This window comes from Stylophora pistillata, chromosome 1 (genome assembly GCF_964205215.1).
Source record: "Stylophora pistillata chromosome 1, jaStyPist1.2, whole genome shotgun sequence".
Classification (NCBI taxonomy): Eukaryota; Metazoa; Cnidaria; class Anthozoa; order Scleractinia; family Pocilloporidae; genus Stylophora; species Stylophora pistillata.
In genome coordinates this window covers 55,801,317-55,824,112 of record NC_142519.1, presented here as the reverse complement: position 1 = coordinate 55,824,112, position 22,796 = coordinate 55,801,317, and the positions used below count along the sequence as shown (strand labels likewise).

General features: G+C 38.7%; 1 protein-coding gene and 1 long non-coding RNA gene across 4 annotated transcripts; both read left to right on the top strand.

The window, feature by feature from the left end:
* Positions 1 to 7,496: 7,496 nt before the first annotated feature.
* Positions 7,497 to 11,073, top strand: LOC148743206 (uncharacterized). 2 transcript variants are annotated; one of them, XR_015988507.1, is made up of 3 exons: positions 7,603 to 8,101; positions 9,108 to 9,167; positions 10,048 to 11,073. It is a non-coding gene; the product is annotated as an uncharacterized LOC148743206 (long non-coding RNA). The 2 variants fall into 2 exon arrangements; XR_015988510.1 differs by lacking the exon at positions 9,108 to 9,167 and having other exon boundaries at positions 7,497 to 8,101.
* Positions 11,074 to 11,986: 913 nt separating this feature from the next.
* LOC111347019 (uncharacterized) lies at positions 11,987 to 22,355 on the top strand. 2 transcript variants are annotated; one of them, XM_022954276.2, is made up of 6 exons: positions 11,989 to 12,706; positions 12,924 to 13,525; positions 14,792 to 15,481; positions 16,777 to 16,932; positions 17,892 to 17,963; positions 21,079 to 22,355. In XM_022954276.2, exons 2-6 carry the CDS (start codon positions 12,982 to 12,984, stop codon positions 21,357 to 21,359), a joined length of 1,743 nt encoding a protein of 580 aa, XP_022810011.1. In that variant the 5' UTR covers positions 11,989 to 12,706; positions 12,924 to 12,981; the 3' UTR covers positions 21,360 to 22,355. The 2 variants fall into 2 exon arrangements, with proteins under 2 accessions (XP_022810007.1, XP_022810011.1); XM_022954272.2 differs by having other exon boundaries at positions 11,987 to 13,525.
* The last annotated feature ends 441 nt before the right edge of the window (positions 22,356 to 22,796 follow it).

Here is a 22,796-nt window from a genome sequence, read left to right as displayed (position 1 = left end):
AATTATGTAGTAACAGCCAGGGGAGACATAAGATGTCTAACAAAAGTTGTTGACAGATATTTAAAAACGTGTAGTCTACCCATCAGAACCAGACGAAGAGGACAGAGAAACGATTGAAATTGGTTCTTCTGAGGAGGATGACGAAAGTTTTGATGATGAACCATGTGACAGTGGACAAAATGCGGCTGTTTAGTAGAATGCTTATTTTCTTTTTGTTATCATAGGTACTACTATTATATATTACCCTGCTAATCCCCCGAGCTTTCCACACATAGCCATTTATAACCCACCCTAGGATAGGTTAGCGGCTGGACTGCTGTGGGCATTAGCCTTGACATTAACCTCCCTCCATTCACACTCACCACCCTCCAGACCTAGAATGTTAGCCCAGTTGCTGAGGTGTGTCAGGGTACAGGCCACAATAAATAAGACAAGCCCCTTCCAACCTCAGAAAAAATCGGATGAGAGTTTTCGTAAACCTATCCTCCACTCCCACCGAGCTTTCAACGTACAGCTATTTGCAACCCACCCTCCAACGGATTAGTGGCTTGCTGAGCTGCATGCAGGCCCTAGCATTAAACCCCTTGCATTTTCTTCGGACAGGCTGGCTTGAAGGTGGGCGATGCCCGACTTCAATGGAAGTTCGGAGTCCTTATTCAGGATAACGCAGTAAAAATGCAAACAATTGGAAAAGCATGAAGACCTGGCTCACAATCTAGGCTAAAGAAAATAGATTCAGTCTAGATACTGTGAGCTACGAAGCCAATGAAATTGGTGTAAAGCTAAAGAAGTTTTTCCCTAAGGTGATAAAGAAAGACGGTTCAGACTTTAGGCCAGACAGTTTGCCGGTAATGTTAGCGTACCTGCCGGACAGTCATTAAAAGGTTGTAGGGAGCAGATAAATTTTCCTCGTGTATTAGCATATCTGGGGGATAATGTGTAGTCACCCTTCGAATAGACATGATTTCTAGCGGGATGGTTACTGTTCAGTACCGATATGCCCAGTTCGCTTACAATTTTAATATGGTGCAAACTTCAGATTTAACAAAGAAACACTGACGCCTACCTCTTTTGATACAAAGTTGGAAAATAATTATTTAGTTGATTATTTGGCTGTTATTTCATCAATTCATAATTTAAATAGGTATACATCTATACTTATTGGATATTGTTCAAGTAGTCGCTAAAACCCATTACAGTTTTTATAGTACTTTAATTCCTTGTTTTCCATCAGAATTTACCTAAAACGTGAAGAAACGGTCGTAAATGTGTTTCTGAACAATGAAAATTAATTATTAACTTTCGAAAATCATCGAGTTTAATTATTAACATCACTCTTAACCGTAACGTAAGGAAGCTATCCAATACAGTCGAACCTCGATTATCCGGACTATTTGATTATCCGGACTTTTTTCTCTGGTCCCAATTTTTTCATGAATGTTAATTAGTTGTGATCGTGAAAACTCGAAGTCGCAAAAGCCCAATAATCCTTTCAAAGACTGTTGAAACAGCGTATTATCCCGTTGCGCTTTTCAAAATTCGGACAACATCAAGTCGAATTCACAGCCCGAATTCCGAGAGGATAATATCGCTGAGTCCATGGTCGAAATGTTGGAGCATGTACAGCAACTTGACAATGAAGAAATGCCTAATGCTCGCGATGTGGAAGACTGGCTAAATCTGGGAAACGAGCTCCCGAATTCAACGCAAATGTCTGATGAAGACATTTAGCCACCGTTGTCGGAGACTCGACGGAAAGCGAAAGTGTATGTAGCGATGAGGAAGATGAGGGCGAGGACAAGAAACTAGTATCGACTAAAGAGGCAACGCAATGTCTCAAAAAAATACTCGTCGTGGATGGAATCACAGAACGATATTGACCCTGTGCAGTTAAAGCAGCTAAGACGAACGATGGACTTCGCAATGTGATCAAGCTACAAGTCTTTGAAGCAAACAAACATGCTTGAACATTTTAGACCTTTGTAAATACCTGAACTGAATGTTTTTATTTGTAAATATATACAGGCTGTGCAGATTTCACATGATGTTTTCTTCACCCTGTGTACTTTTGTTTACATTTCTATGTCAGAAACATTCATATTTTCCATTATCCGGACTCTCGTTTATCCGGACCATTTACCGAGATCCCGACGAGTCCGGATAATCGAGGTTCGACTGTAGCCGTAAAATGACGAACATTTTAACCGTTAGCCCCATTGAGGTCCTCCAGTAGTATTTACATTTTTACATCTTTACATCTTTATTTAACAAGGGTAACATATTAACTTTACACAAGTTTTCTAACATATGGCCCTCATATTCCCACCCATCCCACCCCAGGGGAAGACATCCATCACACAGTAATCTCGTGCGTGGGAAGTTAACGTCTCTTGCCATTTATTCGTCCCTATCCGAGAAGACTAGAATATCTGACCATTACTTGAATGTTATAGAAAGGTAGCATATTCTTCTCAATTATTTTAAGACCCGGTGAGTGTTGGTCCGGCCGGGGGCTTGAACCCTCGACCTCCCGCACAACAGTCCAGCGCTCTATCTATTGAGCTAACCGGGAGGCGGTTAGTGAGTAGTAATGTTAGTGAGTAGTGATGTTTCAAGGGCTGATTATAGATCACCAACACACACATACATTTTTCGTGATAGTTTCCATGAAGTTCGCGTGTATGATTTGTGCCCGACAATATTGTAACCGTTGCAGGAATGAAATAATTTAAATCATCTTATTGTGCCATACTACCTCACCGTTTAGTATATACTAAAACAACTATTCATCTCTGTGTCAGAGGCTTGCGGTGGATGTTACAGTGGGAAAGAAAGTGGAGAGAAAATCAATAATCTGTTTATTGATTTTAGGAAGGCTTTCGATACTGTACCTCATGTTACTCTATTAATAAAGTTGAGAAGAGACTTTGGCATTACGGGTACACTACTTGACTGTTTAAGAAACTATTTAAATGGAAGGCAACAGTTCACAGTAGTACATGGGGTCAGGTCAGATCTGTTGCCAGTGACTATTGGTTTACCCCAGGGTTCTGTATTAGGCCCGACATTATTTGACATAATTACAAACGACTTATCATCGATGGTTCAATCAGGGTCACGACACGACAGTTTTCTGCATCGGAGACGCAGCAGACATGGCAATTGCACAGTTAAATAAGGACACGAAGTTTGTACTTGGTGCCTAAACAACCAGCTAATACCTCACCCTGGTAATAGTGAAGTGATGCTGCTCAGCTCGATAAATCTGATGGGCCCTATTGCTCCTGCGTTCTTAGGAAGTTTTAACTTTAATTGGGTCTCGAAAACACGCTTGCTAGGCCTGACGGTCGATCACGATATAAATTCAAAAGGAATGCGTTATGTATGCGTGACAACATGGCCGCCAGGCTTTCTAGTTCCACAATTTTGCTTTACTTTCTACTATTTCCATTGGTATTTCTGCCTTCGCTACGCGTTAAATCGGGAGATGAGGATTTAAACTCGACGAATAGTCATTTATTTCAAGTGAAAGTCCCTTCTGAGCACGCTTGTCAAACTTGGTTGGACAAAAACCTATCGAACGCCCCGAAGAGACCAGTTGTAGAATGGAGAAAGCGTGGTTCTGTTTGCGTCTTTCTCCCATTTAATGATCTTACAGAATGTATGGACGTTCATGCCAACCCAGGACCTCCAAGGACTCAGACTGACTCCAGTAACTTGGTCAATTTACAGCCACAGAGACCCAACAACGAGGATAGCCCTTATTTGTCATCATTTGCGGCTGGTAGGGTTTATAGCCTACAGTAATTATTTGCTCTTCGTTCCCAAAAGTATCATGACCAGGAATTCAGGACTTGTCTTCGGAAACTTAAGGCAAACGGACTTCTAAGATACCGTGGTGCTCGGCGTTCCCGAGAAGAGAAGCCTAATGCCAGTCAAAGACCAATTCCAAGTAGGATAACTTGTAGCGAACTTGGTAAACAACCCCGAACAAGCAGTATAGCCATCCGCGAATTTGATAAGCCAGCGAGAGCGGTGAATTAGAGCGTCTTAAGGAAGGTCAAACATCAGAAATCTTGTGATATACCTGTTATCCTGTCAACTAATGTGAGAGCATTAACGAACAAGGTGGATGAGATTCAACAAATCGCGGAGCTCAACTCTGTAGGCGCTATTTACATTACTGAAACTTGGCTGTCGCCTAATTTGCCAGATTCTTGTGTCGCTATCCCTGGTTACAATCTATTTCGCAAGGATCAAATTACTACACGAGGAGGAGTGTGTATTTATTTAGATCACAAAGTGCCATGGAAACTCTTCGAATCTTGTAAACAAGAAGAAGTCGAATGAATTTGGATATTAATGAGGCCGCGTAATCTACCAAGGCAAATTACATTAATTGTGTTAGGTGTGATTTACCACTCCACAAGTAACCGTGAACCTTAGAATGTGATCTTACGGCAACATATTCAAAGAAATCTCGACATGCTATTATCTAACCAGCCAAATGCTCTGGTTTTAATTACCGGCGACTTTAATCATCACACGACAGGATTAAAGTCAAAAGATATATCTCAAGCCAACCATCTTAAGCAGCTTGTAAATTTCAAGACTAGAGACTCAGGCACGCTGGATTGGTTTTTTACAAATAGACCAAAGTTGTCCAGTGTATCCCAATTGCCCAAAATCGCATCATCTGATCATTATACCATCTTGGCCAGACCAATAATTACATCCGAACACAAACCGATCATCAAGAAAATAGAGTCACGCGATATGCGCGACAGTGCATGGCGTGCGCTCGGACGCAGGATGACCGAGAAGGACTGGCACTCGGTTCTTAATACTGAGTCTTGTGTAGACAAGTTCAGGCTGTTGATGATGGAACTTACTTCTGCCATTGATTCCTTCCTCCCACGAAAAATAGTTAAGAAACATCCAACTGACCGTCCCTGGGTCTCTAAAAATTGAAATCTTGGATTCGTAAAAGACCATCTGCATTTCTCAGACATGGAAAGGACTCTGATAATTACAAATTTTGGAGGAACAAGGTACAGGGCGAGGTCAAAAAAGCTAAAAATCATTACTATCATGATAAAGTTGCTCAAGTGGAATCCACTAGTTCCAGTAAGTGGTGGGGGCAAATAAAGTCACTCACAGGCCAAGACATTCAGCAGGAGTGGCACCATCAGTTTCTTGGGGATACCATGAATATCAAATTACTTGCAAATAAGATTAATGACTTTTTTGTAAGTCTCACAGACCATTTTACACCTTTGACCCGTGATTCTCCCCCAAGCCTAGTACCAGAGGAACTTTTTGTCTCCAATGAGGAAGTGTTTCGATCCCTGTCGTCGCTTAACGTGGCGAAAGCTGTAGGACCCGACACCATCCCAAATAAATTGCTTAAGGACTTCGCACACGAACTAGCCCCTGTCATTCGAAACATCTATAACCAGTCTCTTAAGGAGGGATACATCCCATCACTTCTAAAATCTTCCATCGTCACCCCAATGCCAAAGGTAAACCCACCAAGAGAAATAAAGATCGATCTCCGCCCGATATCGCTCACGTGTACCCTGGCAAAAGTCATGGAGGGATTCACATGTAATAAACTACTGCCACAGTTACATGGAAAACTCGACCCGCGACAGTTTGCGCATAGAGGCCACTCGACAACAGATGCTCTTCTATTCATGTTACAAGCCATTTACGAGGCAGTAGATTGTACTGATCTAGGAGCTCGGGTCTTCTTCGCTGACTTCTCGAAAGGCTTTGATCTAATTGACCACAACATGATAATGACTGAGTTGCGAAAACTAGAGGTTGATCCAGCCCTCATCAGCTGGATCGCGGCTTTCCTAACCGAGAGATAGCAATCTGTAAGAATAGGTACAACACTATCACATTGGAAATTCCTCAAGGGAGGTGTGCCGCAGGGAACTAAATTAGGAGTGATACTTTTCACAATAATGACAAACAATCTTTTAGCTGATTGGCACCTGAGAGTCAAGTTTGTGGATGACACGTCTGCCATAGATATACTACCCAGGAACTCTATCAGTCTGCTCAATACGATCGATTCTAACATTCACGAATTCTCCATGGACCATAACATGAGACTAAACCCTACTAAATGTAAAGAGATGTTAATTAACTTTATGTCGTATCCTAATTTTACTCTCAGACCATTAGTTATTGGTAATAACACTATAGAACGCGTATCGACTTACAAGACTCTAGGAGTATTCATCGATAGCGACCTTAGGTAGAATAGTCATGTTAACTACAGATATAAAAAAGCTTACAAGAAGCTCTACTCTCTACGTATTCTACGTCGAGCCGGCGTTGACCAAGGTAGCATGTTAAAGGTCTATACAAGCGCTGTTAGATCTGTTATAGAGTATGCCGTACCAGTATGGCAATCCATTCCAGGTCGTCTGTCTGACAAAATTGAATCCATACAGAAAAGGGCGCTTAAGATAATTTTCCCATGTGCCGATAGTTACTCAGAAGCCCTCGAGTTAGCACGGGTGGAGACCCTTGCGTATAGAAGAGATAAGATATGTAAAGAGTATATGTATAAAATGAAGGACTTAAATCACCCTCTCCATCCTCTTCTACCAACACGCTTAGACGATACCTGTCCCTATAACCTCAGACACAAATCAGACCAGTTGTATCTTTACAGAAACGTTACTACCTGTAGAACGAAGCGCACCGAAGACTTTTTAACTTTTAAGTATTTTTAACAAATGTGATGTATGTTCCGTTTGGTGTGTATAACTTGTACTTAATGTATACAGAAATGTACATAGTCGTTCTTATTAAGTTTTCATTGTATCATAACTCGTTAATTCAGTAAGTTACTGCAAGAGAGTTTAATAAACTATTATTATAATTATTAGTAGCAGTAGTATTACAAGCTTACATGGACACCATGTTCTGAAAACCAAGAAGGACTTTGTAGCTAAGTTAGACTTATTGAGACGATCTAGATTTTTACCGACAAAGGTTCTAAACGATTTTTATTTTAGAGTAATTCTGCCGTCCGTACAGTATGGTCAATTATTGTGGGGTGCATGCAGTAATTCGGGTTTGTCATGCTCCATCGAACGATTACACTGCCCAGCAGCTAGAATTATGTATAACCTGCCTAGACATGACATCATGCGACGTGCTTAATTATAATCAGTGGTCTACTCTGTTTTCACCCTACAAGATGGATATTTTTAAACTTTTCTATAAAGCACATAATGAGTCTCACCCACAATTATTATACAAGGATATTTACATCAGATGTTCCAATGACTATTCTTTGAGAGGAGACAATTCACTGACAGTTCCAAGATTTAAAACTAGGTTTATGAAAGATTCCCTTGCCTATAGAGGTGCAATCTTTTGGAACACAACAAGAACGAATGAACTCTTTATTTCACGCACATCATTTTGCCACTATAAGTTCAAATGAACGTAATATCTTGCCCAAAAACCCGAATGATCTGTTTCGAAATTTGAAAACAAAGCCTCATGTTAGAGATTTTCAATTTAATATCGCTTCAGCTTCAGCTATCCGCCGTAAAAATGATGACTTTTTCTACTTTTGATTAAGATGTTAGTGCTCACCTTTTACTTATTTAGCTAGTCTTCTTCTTACTTCATAATGTATACGCTAAATACACTACCCCTCAAGCTGTTAGCTTTAATTATTATCGTGTTTAAATAAAGGTCTTATCTTATCTTATATCACCTCTCTTCTGTACATGTTACATTTGTTCAGAAGATTATTGCTTTTACTCCTGATAAACCTTTCCTTGTGTGTCTTTAACTTGGGAAGAAGAGGATGCTAACTTCTACCTATTTCTCCACCAGTCAAAGGTCTATGAGTTCTTCAAACAAGTACATGTTAGTCTAAAGAATCCGTTCTTAAATAGCTCATTTTGTTTATTCTTTGTAAGTTTTCCCTCAGTGTTTTGACTCTAAAACATAATCCTACTAATTTTCCCCTAATGCTTATTGTGACTCTCAGGTGATGACCAGGAGCATGCCAACTTTTACGCAAACCAACAGCCGGTTACAAGTGGGTCTGGCAAACCACAGTGTGAGACAAATAATCAGTCAGTATTGTTGATTATCGCCATTCATAACATATTTGTACCTACATGCGCTCTCATCGGTTGATTGGTGTGTTTAAGGAGAGTTATCTAACACGGTTGTGACGTGCGCTTCCCTGCACAATTTGAAAATATTTCACGGAAATTCAGCGCTTTTCCTGTAGCCTTCAGAACAAGAAACACACTGTTGTTCAAGCTGTTCCTCCGTTCATATACAAACGGACCTATCAAGTTGGTCACTTGATATCAAATGATCATCGAATGTTTTTTTAACAGCAGTGTGGCGGTCGCATCATATTTGTCTATGGATGAAGCTATTCGAAAAGTATATGTTAGTCTAAAAAGTCTTTCAAAATATTCACCACTTTCACTGGCATTGAAGTGAATTGATGTTTTAGTTTACACCACACAGAGACCAAAAATTTAGTTTATTTCTTTCAATATACCGAAAAATGGTTGGAAGTTCAACCCGTAACAGGCGATTTTGTCTCATCGGCTGCATAGAGAGAAAGTTTACTCGCTATTTACTCCGAACTAACCAATCAGCGCGCGCAAAAGGCGCTATTTACTTTTGTGGCATATACTAAAATCATACATTTTTTCGTTCTTCATTTTGTTTATAGACTTCGCCGTTTTTCATCCTTGTCTTCATGCTTGATTAACGCGCAGAAAATGAAATATTTTGGCAGTCTTTTACTTAAGTACACTCTCAAGGGGAGATCAAATTTAGGACTATCTTCACCGGTAGTCGCTCAAGTATTGATACTGCGCACGGTCTGTGACCACTGCGCTTCCCGCCACTTTTTCGGAACGCTGTGATTGGTTAATGATGGGAGGTGTGCCTGAGGGCGGAAGAGCTTGAAAAATAGTGCGGTAAGAGCGGCTTAATTTTATTTATGCTCCTCTCGCCTCGCACTTGCCTCTGTTCAACTGAAAAGCACCAAAAGTTCCCTTCAGTTTTGCAAGTTAATGTTGTGCCCTTCTGTTTATGAGGTGGACGACCTCGTCGAGAAAGCTCAAGCAAAGACGACAAAATATGCAACAAGATGCGTAGTAAGCATTTTCCGGAATAATTCTAGTATTCAAGTTCTACAAGAAAATCCCCTACAAGTACATTCTTTATTACAAATTGTTAACGAAAACACACACCAAACCATCATCCTCAGACTGGTTTTGTCTCGAAGCAAACGGTGCACGGCTGATTGCTTCCCATGTTTTGGCTCTCTATTTTTCGTAAAATATCCTTCTCTACGAGACGTTCTCAGCCTAAAAAGCTATTTTCACATTGGTTATGATATTCGTTAACTTTTTAAATTCAGAATGGGGGAGCGAAACTTTATTAACAAGTAAAACTCAACAAAGCCCGAAAAGCGATTCAACTTCTCAACCATGTTCTCGGGCTGCCAAATCGGTATTTCCCCTGTCAAATTTACGAGGATTCAAGCTGATATTGTTTCATACACGCAGTGTAGACTAAATACAGAATTTGATTGGCTAGTAAAAAATACTATCGTCTAGTGTGCGTGTTTAAGGAAATCTATATCAATCAAGAAGAGGTGACATTTTCCTTTATTTGTCATGTGAATTATGTTTTATTAAAGCAATCCTCCACTGGGTTTCGGGTTTGCATAACGTGCTCAAATCCTCTCGACCCCCTTGTGTTTAGATCAGGCTGTGTAAACATGGAAGAAGTTTTATTAATTTTCAAAATTTGGATTGTTTGCAAAACGCCAGCTTTATTATGATCTTTCAAACTTTATATTGACCGCGAACCTATGACTTGAACTTTAAATAGGGCTGTATGCTTTTGTAATGACTTTAAAATGGTGAACTGAGAAATTATCGTAAATCATTTTACTAGAATTTCTGCCTTAGTCAACTTATTTTTGCCCTTTATTTATGCTTCTCAAGAACAATAACTTTGTCTCTGTAGTCAAACAAGGCACGCCTAGCGATGATGAACTGGAACATCTTGCCTCAAATCTTGGTGATGCTTGGAAAACGCTTGGGCGCCGCTTGAGAATCAAAGATCCAAAGCTTGAGGAAATTCGCCAGTCAAACGAGGTTCTCTCTGAAAAGGGATATCAAATGCTCAGGCATTGGAAAGGAGTAAAAGGTTCAGACGCAACTTACCAGATTTTGGGTCAAGCTTTACAGCATGTGCTTGTGAATCTGCGAGAGTTAGCGGAAGAATTTTGCTATGAGCAACAATAACTGGAAATGTGCCCCTAGAGTGTATGTATAGATTGCATAATTTTGTATGTAATATCTAAAATGGAAAACTGGATACTGCCATAGCAAATAAATTATAGCCATGACATTTTTAAACGCAAAAATGAGGAATTTTTTTCCTTTTTGTAGATATTCATCTTAATTTTGTAACTGTCTTTGAAAGAGGAATCTTCCTACTTTAGAGTTGAGTAATTTTCTCCGAAAGTGATCAGCTAATTATTTTGTAAATTGTGCGCTTAGTTGCCTCTCTTATTACGCATTAATATAACTTCTAGACGCTCGTAGCAGACGATTAATTGAATCGATAGAGCCCGAAACTACAAAATTATTTATGTAAGGGCTGCGTTCGATGAAGTTCCACTATTTTTGAGTAGCGAATTTTGTTCAACGCCCACGGAGCCAGGTGTATCATATATTCCAGACGAGGTTTACGTCCAGTAAAATGAGAATGAAGATCTAAACCAGCCAGCGAGCACTGACCGGCAGCATGCGCGCATCTCATGTGACTCCGTAGGGTTCGTAGCGACTACTGAGGAGAGGTATTATCTATAACTTACAATTATAATATTTATTCCTCTTGCTCGCTTGCCAATAACCTCGTGCTGTACATTGTGCATTGCTAAGCTTAAAGGTCAAACAGGGATTGTCAGGGATTGTCACACACTAAATTGGCTCACTATTAAGTCTTGTGATCGCCTTCGTATGACATTGTTTTTTTGTTGTTGTTGTTGTTAAGTCCGCGTTTTACTAGTCAGCGTTTTACTAGTCAGCGTTTTACTGGTCAGCGTTTTACCAGTCAGCGTTTTACCAGTCCGCGTTTTACCAATCCGCGTTTTACTAGTCCGCGTTTTGTTAGTCCGCGTTTTACTAGCCAGCGTTTTACTAGTCCGCGTTTTACGAGTCCGCGTTTTACTAGTCCGCGCTTTACTAGTCCCCGTTTTACAAGTCCAGTCCAGTGCAGTCCCGTCCAGTCTACGCAATACAATATGCTCCCCCACACCACGTGCTCCCTCATTGATATCTTGCTTTCTTTCTTCCCGTTGTGTCCAAAATTTCGAAAAGGCTTACACAAATTAAATGTAAATAATTGGAATGTCGGTCGAAAAGCGGCGATGAGCAGCGACTGTCTTGCTTTTCGATCGTTCGACGATGACGTAAACAAACTGGAGTTTCTTCAGGCAACTTCACAGCTCTTGCCAAACCAAGTGGTAGGGGCTTAGAATTGCCGTAAAAAGCTTCTTTTCTGCTCTTTGTTTTACCGACGAACCAACATTTTGTATGAACGGACGAAAAAGTGATCAGAAAAAGCCAACATGACACTGCAAACGTTGCCGCAAATTGAGCCAGTTCGCAACCGTATTGAAACTTTGCACAAAAGACCGTTTTTCGGCGCGAGAACAATTCTTTTACAATTTGTACACCCTCTCAATTTTTTTCAATTCTTTTCTTCTTTTCAAAAATGAGAATTAAAACCTTATCTTTTTAACGGCTTCTTTATTTTTTAAACTTTTGTAATGGCTGTTCATTTCCTGCAAAATTTATTGAGTTTAAATAAGCGCGCGTCTGAGCCCGCGTTTTCTTTACCATGGGTCTGTAGCGCATGCGCAGACGTTTTTATCCCTGTCGAACGCGCGAGATAGAGGCTCGTCCAAGCCCACGTTTCGTACCGCGGGTCTTAAGCCCGCACTCAGACGTTTTTCCTCCGTTCACCGATTATCCCCACGCCTGGAATTTACTAAATCTGTACATTTCGACGAAGGCCTTTTGCAGTCATATTTTGAAACGTAGCATGGCGGAAAAGGAAGCTGCCAAACCCATTACGAATTGGCTTAGTGGCTGGTCTGAAGGAGAGGCAGCGGTTACTAGCTCTAACAAGACTTTGGCTGAATTATTTGGAATAGATCCCAAGGTACTGAGAAATAAATTTGACCTAGAACCTGGTTGGCAATACGACCCAACTCAGAATGAAAACTTGGTTTTCCTGTCGCCTACTGTTCTCCTTGGTGATCTGAAAATCAGAGATGGGGGACCGAAAGACAGAGGTCCGAAAGAAATTTTGTCAAGGGTTGTAAGGGATATGTTGGATCCAAAACAGACTAAACACTACGAGAAACCTTATTTCTTCCAAGTTCCTGAGATACCCAACATGCACATGGGGTACGGATTGACCACAGAAAATAAGAAAAATAAAATGGCCATTACCAAGGAGGAAGCGAAGCTCTGGATTAAATTTCTTGACTTGGCGAAACGTAAGAAACCTGGCTAAGTGTTGAATGAAAGTGGTGGTACATCAGAAGAACCCATGGAAGTGGTCACGTATCCAACACCGGAAGACACCCAAGCGTTTGCGTTTGAGAAAGGTGATGCAGAAGAAGTGATCAATCCAGAAAATAGTGGACTGAAACGTCCAGTGAAGGGGTCTTTCTCACTATTTTTCTCGATACTTTTGATATTTTACCAGAAGAAGCTGCAAACAAAGGAATACTCCAGAGATAAAGGAACACAAATTGGACCCATTAAGATCTCTGATTTTCTTATTTTTTGGATTTTGCCTTACCTCCTTAATTTTACTCATAGGAAGGTGAATGACATCACTAATCACCACAAAAGGATTAGTGAAGAGAAGGGTGAGCCAATGTTTAAATGTCAAATCATCCAGAAGTCTGCCGGGGACATCATGGAAAGTGCATTTAATTTCTCAAATACTCCACCTCCAATAAGTGGGTTCTTAATGAGGAAATTTGAGAAGTATTATGGCAAAGCATGTGCAATAAAGTACAACCTACCACAAAGACCCAAAGGGACTCCAATAATTTTGGTCCCCTCATCCTATGAAGTGACAGACATGCCTGTCGTACTGGAGGATCTTGGATCAAGTTGGAGAGAAATTGGTGATATCACTCTTGTAGATCAGTTTATAGAGAAGTTTGTTGAAAGTGGAGAAATACAGAGAGATTTTTTCTGTTCATTTGAACATGTTGAAAAAAGATTTTGTGTTGATTATGGAATCATTCTACCAGATTTACAAACTTTTGACGAATTGATAGGTCAAGTTGAGAGTCAAGATTCCTCCATTTTTCAGGAAGTTAAGGAACAAGGTCAAGACTCACCCTCGCCTCGCCTTGGGCTCATAAAACACCCTGAAAAAAGTCAATCTGTGTGCTTCTCTTATTTGCCAGGTATTGTGTAACTGGGAAAATATTTTCTAGGTTGAGTCTAATTTGAAGTTCGCTCACCTTGGAGGATGATGTTTGGAAGAATGAATCTAAAACAAGGCCTGCTTAAGCCTGTCAGAGCCAACCAAGTTAAGTTAACAATTTTTTGACCAATTGTCATGGTGGTAAAAATAGTTTCAGGGTAGACAGCTATTTCTGCACCAGCACACATCAGCTTTCACTATGGTATGGTGTCAGCAAGGCTGGACAGGTCACATGATAATATTATAACAATAATATAGTCAAAGGATAAAAACACCTCCTTTGTTACAATATATTTAAAACTAAACTAAACCAGACTCAAAAATTAACTTATTTACAAACATGGATATGAAGCATTGGGTATTAACTTTGGGATGAAAGCACCCTTTCCTACGTAGATAGTATGCAATATTTTTCTCTTCAGGAATGATGTGTTTAAAAGGGTGCAAGCCTAGTGAGATCACCTTATCAAAAATTTTTCTGTCCAAATACTATTTATTTGTGCCATTGAAGTTGGTTCTCATTGTCATCCTATCCTTTAGCAAGATAGCTTGATTTATCAACTGAGTTCATAATGTAAATTGCCAAGAGTTTTCTCAGCTTTAGATAAAACCAAATCATCTTTTATCACCCCCCACTCATGCAGCACCACAATATTTATTTGTGTGTATTTTTGGTGCTTGAGCTTATTTAAGTTGGACAGTCAAGCTCATTTGGGATTGATTGACCAACTACATCTAGTGCTACAGAACTGCACAAACCAATAGGAGTCCCTCATTTTCCAAACGATTCTTTAAGCAGTCCTTTTAATTTAAGTTATTGCTGTCTTATTTCTTATTTAAATGCTACCTCCCAAAAAATCTCAGGTTTCACAAGACTACTGCACCCATACTTAATTGCATAAATATCGCTTGATGTTCTAAGGAAGTACAAGTAAATATGGTGCTTATCTACCATCCAAAATTTGTTAACATGACTACTGTTTAACTGTCTAATACTAACAATAAGTTTATTTTTATTAATAAGTTTTGTTATTTACTTTCGTCATTTTACTCATCATGAAATATGAATCCATTTCCATATTTTTGGCACCAAGTTTTATTGAAATAATTTTTTGTCTACCAGATTCCAGATCCTGAGTTAACCTTGAGTTCAATTCCAATGAAATTATGAAATATGAAAAATTGAAGTTAAATCTTAAGAATATTAATGAATTGTGAACTTGAATATAATTTATTTTGTATATAGGAAAAGATCCTCACAGTGTTGAGAAGATATTCAGACTTGTCAGTTCAAATCGCCTGAACTGTTTCACCCTGGTGCTTTTGTATGGTTCAGCCTTTCATTGGGAAGATGCCAATTGCAAGCTACTTAGCCTTTATCCCGTAAAAGGATGTAGAAAGTGTGTATTTCAAGATGATGAAATGGTCCCTGAAAAGTCTTTGAAACAATTCGAGTCAGTTGTGGGCAAATTTAGCCGATTAGACTTTCCAGAGACGTACCTGTCACTACAGCGTGAAATTCAGAGAGATGGGGCAGTGAGAGAGATGAGAAGGGTACTCTCAGAAGAGACAGCATTCAATTTGAGTAACCCAGAGTTTGTTCACGGAGAACCAGTGGAGGTTTTTTATGCCACAGTGAAGGACCAGGTTAAGCTTAAAAACTATGTTATCAATCTTGAGATGAAGGGATGTTGTGTTAGAAGAGTGGCAAATCTGGATGGCAGTTTGCTCTCCAGCTTTTTCAGGAAACGTAGAAAAGTTGGTGTAGTCACAGCCATAAATAATGTCTTTAGACCAAGTGGTTCCCTATATGCAGATTTACAAAAGGCCTCCAGGAGAAAAAATGATCTCTTCCCACTCAGAAAGTTAGAAAGAGCAGCAAGGAGTGTCATTGTTCATTTTGTGAGAGCTATTGTTGTTGCTGGTCTTCCAGAAGGTGAGGCAATCATGTCAAATGCACCGTCCTTTGTGTTTGACACTTGTTAAAACTTAATCTTTAGAGTGGAAATTTACAGTAATGCTGGCTGTAGGCATGCTTTGAAAGCTGAACACCATGCTTTTCTAAAGGTCTGGTTACATGATCTTTGTTGTAATCCCTTGTTTACCATTGCTTATAAATGCTTTCTCATTTTTATGAGGCAGATGTATATATTTTTTTTTCAGAAATGATCAAGTTTAGTGGGTTGAGAAATCTTTTGAAAACATTCATGTGTTGTTAAAGAATAGTGTGAATTGTTGTGGGTCAGGGTAAGATTTTATAGAATATTTGGTTATGTCAATAAGTAAAAAAAATCCCATTAAGTACAAGTATCTTGCATTACCCCCCTCCCCCCCCTCTCGACACAGCAGTACTCACACTGATCATTACAGTATGGTGAAATCTTGTTACAATACTGTGAATGGGAATTACTTGGAATGATTGAATTTGTTCAGTGTTTGTGCATCCTTCTTGTTAATTAGGTCTATTTGGTCCCTTAGCAGTTATTATCAGAGATGAAATCTCCCTATCGAGTGCTATATTAGTCCAGATCTCTTTGTCTTCTCTACACAGCAGTGGTGCCACAAGGTGTTTTAAGGCCCATCATGTTGTCATTTTCCCATCATAGTCTAGCTTTACATGTGATTTTGCATCCTTCTGTTTAATTTATGTATGTTTCCTCCTTTTGATTTACTCCTATGTAGATATTTTCTGCAATCCCTCAGCTCAGAGTTTATAATCTTTTAGGCTGCCTTATTGTCAAAAATTTTATTCTATGCAATGACCACCTAATTCTGCCATAGGTTAAGTGGCTTCATTTGAGAGGTTCAATTTCAAAGTATCTTTATGCTGAAGGGGAATGGAAATACTGTAACAGTCTAAAGTTACCATATATATACAGCCAGGTCCCAGACCCTGCCCAAAGGGAGGGTCTGGGGAGTCTTAGCCACCCCTTTTACTATTTACAATGCCAGGATTGCATCTTACCAGTCAACTGGCTGATTTTTGTTTTTTTCTTTTCTTGTTTTCTTGTTTTTTTGTTTTTTGTTTTAACAATAAAACACATGCTAATGTGAAACACACCAAAATTAACTCCAGGTGTCTATGGTGGAGTGGTATCAAAGTTTGAATCTCCTCTTATCAAAAGTTCTAGGATTGTTCCTGAGCATTAAAAGTACACTTGTACAACACAACCCTGGGGAACAGCTGTAGGTCTTTTCACTCACAAAGCTCTGCTTTCATGAAACATTCAGTGTACCCACCAACACCAGGTAATGGAGTTGAAGATGATGATATTGAGGATGACAAAGGAAGTAGTTCTAATGAAGAACAAGTCATGTCTGACATTGCTTCAGGATTGAACCCCTCATGGGAAAGTCAGATCACAAGTGCCAGCAACTACTCACCTGGTACTGCAGTAACTGTTCTTTTTGTTTGTTTGAAATGTTTCAAACTTCCCACAAAATAAGATGAATTCTTAAAAGTTCCTTTTTGACTGAAAGAGACATTGAATGTTTGATAGTCAACCTTTCTCAAAGGCTTGTTGAAAGAGCAAAGCAATGTAAAGTTTAAAGTATCTAGATTGTATATATTTAAACATTCAAAAAAGAATTGTATAATTGAATAAAATCTTGCAGTCTGATTGGTTTTTAAATGGAGTGAGGTGTTTCGCATGAAACAAGGCTAAGTGATATTACATCTCTTGTTTCATGCCCAGGTTACAAACAATTAATATTACTGCTGTTTTCTTTTTTTCTTATTTCTATCAAGTTATGTGATTCAAGGAAAATCCATTGCCTGACTCATGAATTCTGCCTTAAATTGAACTCAAAAACCAATATTGCACGAGTTGCAAAGCTATTAGTGCAATATCAGTTTTCACATGCAATTAAATGTGGAATACACAAGTCAGGTAATGAATTTTCTTACAGAATGCTAAATCATGAATTTCCCCAGGATAGTGTAGAAGTAATAAAATAATTTCATTTACTAAGACACTTATGCTCAGAATACTCATTTAATAGAATACTCCTTGCCATTGTTGCATACAAAAATGGAAGAAGGAAAGAATGGTTGCAATATGAGAGAGTAATTCTTGAGTACCCTCCTTGATTTAATGTCTCAAACTAAGGTAACCTCTAAGAAACCCCAACTTCACAGAATAATAGCCTCAAGAAAAGTAATATGATGTCATGATGTACATGTATCATTCAAAAACTGTAGTATCTCTGAAATATGAAACAAATCTTGCAGATATCAGTCTAAAGAGTCTGTTCCAAAGTGGTTTATTTTGTTTATTTCTTTTCATGTTTCCCGCTGTGTTTTTAATTGTCATAACTTGTTCAAATATCTTTATTGTGACTTTCAGGTGGTGACCAGGCAATTGCCGACTTTTACACAAGCCAGCAGCCATCTACAAGTGGATCTCGCAATTCACAGTGTAAGAATACATGGTCAATCATGGTTGATAAATATCATTATATATATTTTGATTTCATTGACTTGAGTTTTTACAACATCTTCTTTCCACTTAACAATTCTTAAGACTTTGTAAGGGCAAGAATTATGTTCAAATGCCCCACCAAAGTGCTGGATTTGATTGTCATTTTTTTTTTTGTCTGTTTTCTGTAAAAGGCAGGGTTAGTGACCATGACGCTCTTGTAGACCTTTTCTTCTGGGGCACTTTAAAAAGATAAAGTAAGTTAATTCCACTAGAAATACTTGACACTTCTGGTTTAAACCCCCACCCCAACCAGGCAAGGTTCAAATTTCCCACCCCCTAGGCACAGATGATAGTCAAATGCCTTTTAGTTGCTCTGGGAGGGGGAGGATTTTGAAGCTTTGAATTGATCAGTGCATTATAACAGCTGAGAAATTATCTTTAGTCATCCCCCTTATTTGAGAGGAGGGTTTGACCTGATTTTCAGTCAAAAGATAGCTATTTTTGACTTAGTTATGTGTCGATCAATTCAAAGCTTCAACATCATCCCTTCCCCCTACAATCCCCCCTGACAATTGAGTTTTTGAAGATTTGCTCAAATTCTCCAGTTAAAATTGCATTCAAATGCCCCACCCAATATGGAACGATTCTTTGTGTGATCAATAGATATTGTAGAATTTAGCAAAGCCAGGTATTAGTATCTGATGTTGCTGTTGGGTTTTTGCCTGTAAACATCATTCCAAAATTTGAAATTTTATTTCAAAGGTATTTTCATGGTTCGTACAATCTTGAAAAGGTCTTGAATTTTAACGGTCGTCTTGAAAAGTACTTCAATTTGGTTAAGTCCTTGAAAAGTACTTGATTTCTTTAGTAGGTCATGAAAAGTCCTTGAAATTTAGCAAGTTCTGTACGCTTTATCGCTTTTCTGATGAATTCAACGATTTTGCTATGGAAAATTTGTGCACTAGTGACTAGTAACTACCAAAAAGCAAAAATGGTCGGTATAAAACGTGAGTGGTACATGAAGCAAAGTTGGCTCTGTGCCTCAATATATTTCATGCGCAAGGCCTCCGATGTGGGGTAGTCCGCCATGTGCTTTTGTTTTAAGGGGCAACGTAAATATGTAGTGGTTTTGCTATGTTTTGGTCAATGAATTTTTCATTTCCCTTTGTTTTCAATTTAATTGAGCGATGGGCAAATGTGTATTCAATCGTAAATGGGTTAGATTTATGATTAAAACCTAGTCCTTGGAAACCATTTTTTGTCCTTGAAAAGTCCTTGAATTTTGTTTCTCTGAAGTTGTACGAACCATGTATTTCAGTTTGCTCAAGAAAGCAGACTCGACCTTTTAAATCCCCTATTTAAATACGTGTGTTTTTTATTTATATAAAAGCTTCTTTGAGTTTTAAATCAATTGAGTTGTTAGCAGAATCCATAAAGAATACTAAAGCGAGAAAGGGAGTATTTGTTCTTACAAGAAGGAGATGTGTTGAAATGCTTAAAAATATGCGAGTTTTTATCGCTTCCCGTGTGCTCCTTTATCCTGGTAGAGAAGTGGTGACTAGTTTGGCCAATATAACGGGAATTACAAGGATGCTTTCGAAAAAGAGAATGATGGTAAACTCTCCTTTCTTGATATATTTATCGACAACTCTTCGAATGATTGTTTTTTTTTTTTTTTTTTCACTTTTTCATAAAAAAACTTACACTGGTCTCCTAACAAATTTCTTTAGTTTTATTCCATCATGTTGCAAAATTAGCCTTATCCGAACTCTTATTGACCGTATCTACAAAATCAACAACACCTCTTCTGGCCTTCAAAACGATCTTAATAAACTTTCCTACACTTTAAATCGTAATTCTTTTCCTCCGCATATTATTGACAGAACTTTCAAGCGGTATCTTGACGGGTCCTCCTCTCAAAATAGCCGGAACATTTATGACAATAATCCACATTGCTTTAAACCCCTTTTGTCGGCTATTATTCTAAAATAGGGAATCTTAAACTCCGACAACTCACTAAGCGCTTTTGCAAATCGGACCTTAATATCAAACTAGTTTTCACTTCTCTTAAATTAAAAATATTTTCAGTAGTGTTAAAGATCGTACTCCTGGTGCTTTAAAATCCATGGTAGCCTCTACTAACTATGATGGTAGTTTACCAATTTTCTTGTGCGGGTTGTAATTCCCGTTATATTGGCGAAACTAGTCGCCACTTCACTACTAGGATAAAAAAAGCACACGGAAAGCGATAAAAACTCGCATATTTTTAAGCATTTCAACACATCTTCCTGTAAGAACAAATACTCCCTTTCTTGCTTTAATATTCTGGATTCTGCTAACAACTCAATTGATTTAAAACTCAAAGAAGCTTTTTATATAAATGAGACCAAACCTGAACGTAACAAACAATTACAGCATTATAACACTTTTACACTTACACCTAGTGTATGTATCTCTATCTATGTATCTAGATATTTCCTTAAGGTCGCAACTTACACTAGATACATAGATAGAGAGATACATACACACCCACACACACACACACACACGCACACACACTCACACGCACGCATCCACCCACGCACCCCCCATCACACACACACACAAACACACACACAACGCACACACACAAGCACACACACACAAACATACACACACACAGGTAGGTGGATAGATATATTTTCTTCACACGATTTTACTCTCGTAGTTTTCCTCTTTTTGCTGTGTGTGTGTGTACTATAGCACACAGCATATCAATTGCATTGTATCTTTATAAAGGTAATCATTGTCTCGGGCTGTGCTGTTTGTTAACTTCCAATTTGTTCTTGCAGTCAAATCCGTGATCTGTGATCCGGTCCGTGATCCGATTCGGGTTTTGTCGACGCAGCATAACTTGCTCGAATTCTCTCAACCCCCCTCGTGTTTGAGGCTGCGTAAAGAGTCCTCTGTTGCTTTACTTTCCATTTAAAATTTTGCCAACGTTTCCTAAGACTTTGGAGTGTTTGCAAAACGCCACCTTTAGTATGATCGCTGAAACTTGATATTGACCTTATATTCAACCTATGACGTGAACCATATATGCTTGTCATTAAGGATAAAGTTGTCTTTGCAGTCAAACAAGGCACACCTAGCGATGATGAACTGGAATATCTTGCCTCCAGGCTTGGTGGTGCTTGGAAAAAGCTTGGGCGCCGCTTGGGAATCAAAGATCCAAAGTTTGAAGAAATTAGCCAATCAAACGAGGCACTATCTGAAAAGGGATATCAAATGCTCAAGCATTGGAGGGAAGAAAAAGGTTCAGCCGCAACGCACCAGATTTTAGGTCAAGCATTACAGCACGAGCTTGTGAACCTGCGAGAGTTAGCGGAAGAATTTTGCTACGAGAAACAATAACTGGAAATATGTCCCTAGAGTGTATGCGGAGATAGCATAGTTTTGAATGCAAAATCTATAATGGAAAACTAGAAACTGCCTTAACAAATGAAGTATAACCTTGAGATTTTTAAATGCAAAGGTGAGGATGTTTTCTCCTTCAGTTTTTGTAGATATTCATCTTAATTTGAAACCATCAGTTTCAAAGAGGAATTTTCCTACTTTAAAATTGCTACAGACTTGAGTAATTTTCTCCGGAAGTGATAAGCTAAGTTGTAAATTGTGCGCTTGGTTGCTTCTCTTATCATGCATTAATATAACCTCTAGACACTCGTAGCAGACGAGTAATTTGATCGATAGAGCCCAAAAGTAAAAGATTATTTAAGTAAGGGCTGTGTTCGATAAGTTCTATGTTTGAGTGGCGAATTTTTTTCAGCGCCCAGAGAGCCAGGCGTATTATAGATTCTAGGCAAGGTTTACGGCCTGTAAAACGAGAATGGTTCTTAGCGACTCCTGGGGAGTATTTTTTTTTTTGGGGGGGGGGGGGGGTATTTTTTCAAAAGTGAACATTGTACAAGATTTCACTCCAAAATAGTTTGTGAATAGTTTTATAGATCCATGTTTTTACATATTTTTAGGAGGTAATTAATTTTGGATAGTTTATCATTTGATAATAACATGTAGCTGCTGTTTAGAGGTTTTGCACAGCAGCCATGTTGGATGGCAGGAACAATAGATTATTGTACCCATGGGAAAAAAAGATTCTTTCTTATGCAAAATATTTTCATTGTTCCTGCCATCCAACATGGCTGCTGTGCAAAACCTCTATTGTACAAAACACCCATCTTTTAATCATTTTTAGCATACCTGTAAGTTTAGATGTAATCTAATCTGTCCACAACTCATTTTTTCAAGTATATTATTAGCTTTAAAAACACAAGCATTGTCTATCTACAATGTAACTACAGTTATATTTCATTTTTTTTTTAGTTTTAATGAGTTCTCCAAGTAAGACAACTCATTCAAAAGCAAATGTTTGACATTAAAAATTGTAACTACGTTCCAATTGCACAATAAAAAAGATATATTTGCTAGGAAAAGACCACTGTGGGTTTACCTAAATGGGTATTATCTCAGTCTGTATTGGTTAACTATAACTATTTGTAAGGTGTACTAACCTTGCTGAGAAATATTGCACTATGAAATATAGTCTTGGTTGCATTTGTAGACATACAAAGAGCAATTTAACGACAGCTCCACCTTCTCCATGCTTTTATGTAGAGCCTCGTATAAAATCTTGCATGTTGCTTTGTGCCTTAACCCTTAATCTGTCAAGCGCGGATTATTCCGCGCATATGACGTCATGGACAAAAATCGTTGTTTACATGAAGTAGAGTTCTCCCAGGTCGGCTATAAGCCTCGTTTTCATGTCTAAGCGAACCTGCTGAAATTTTTTCA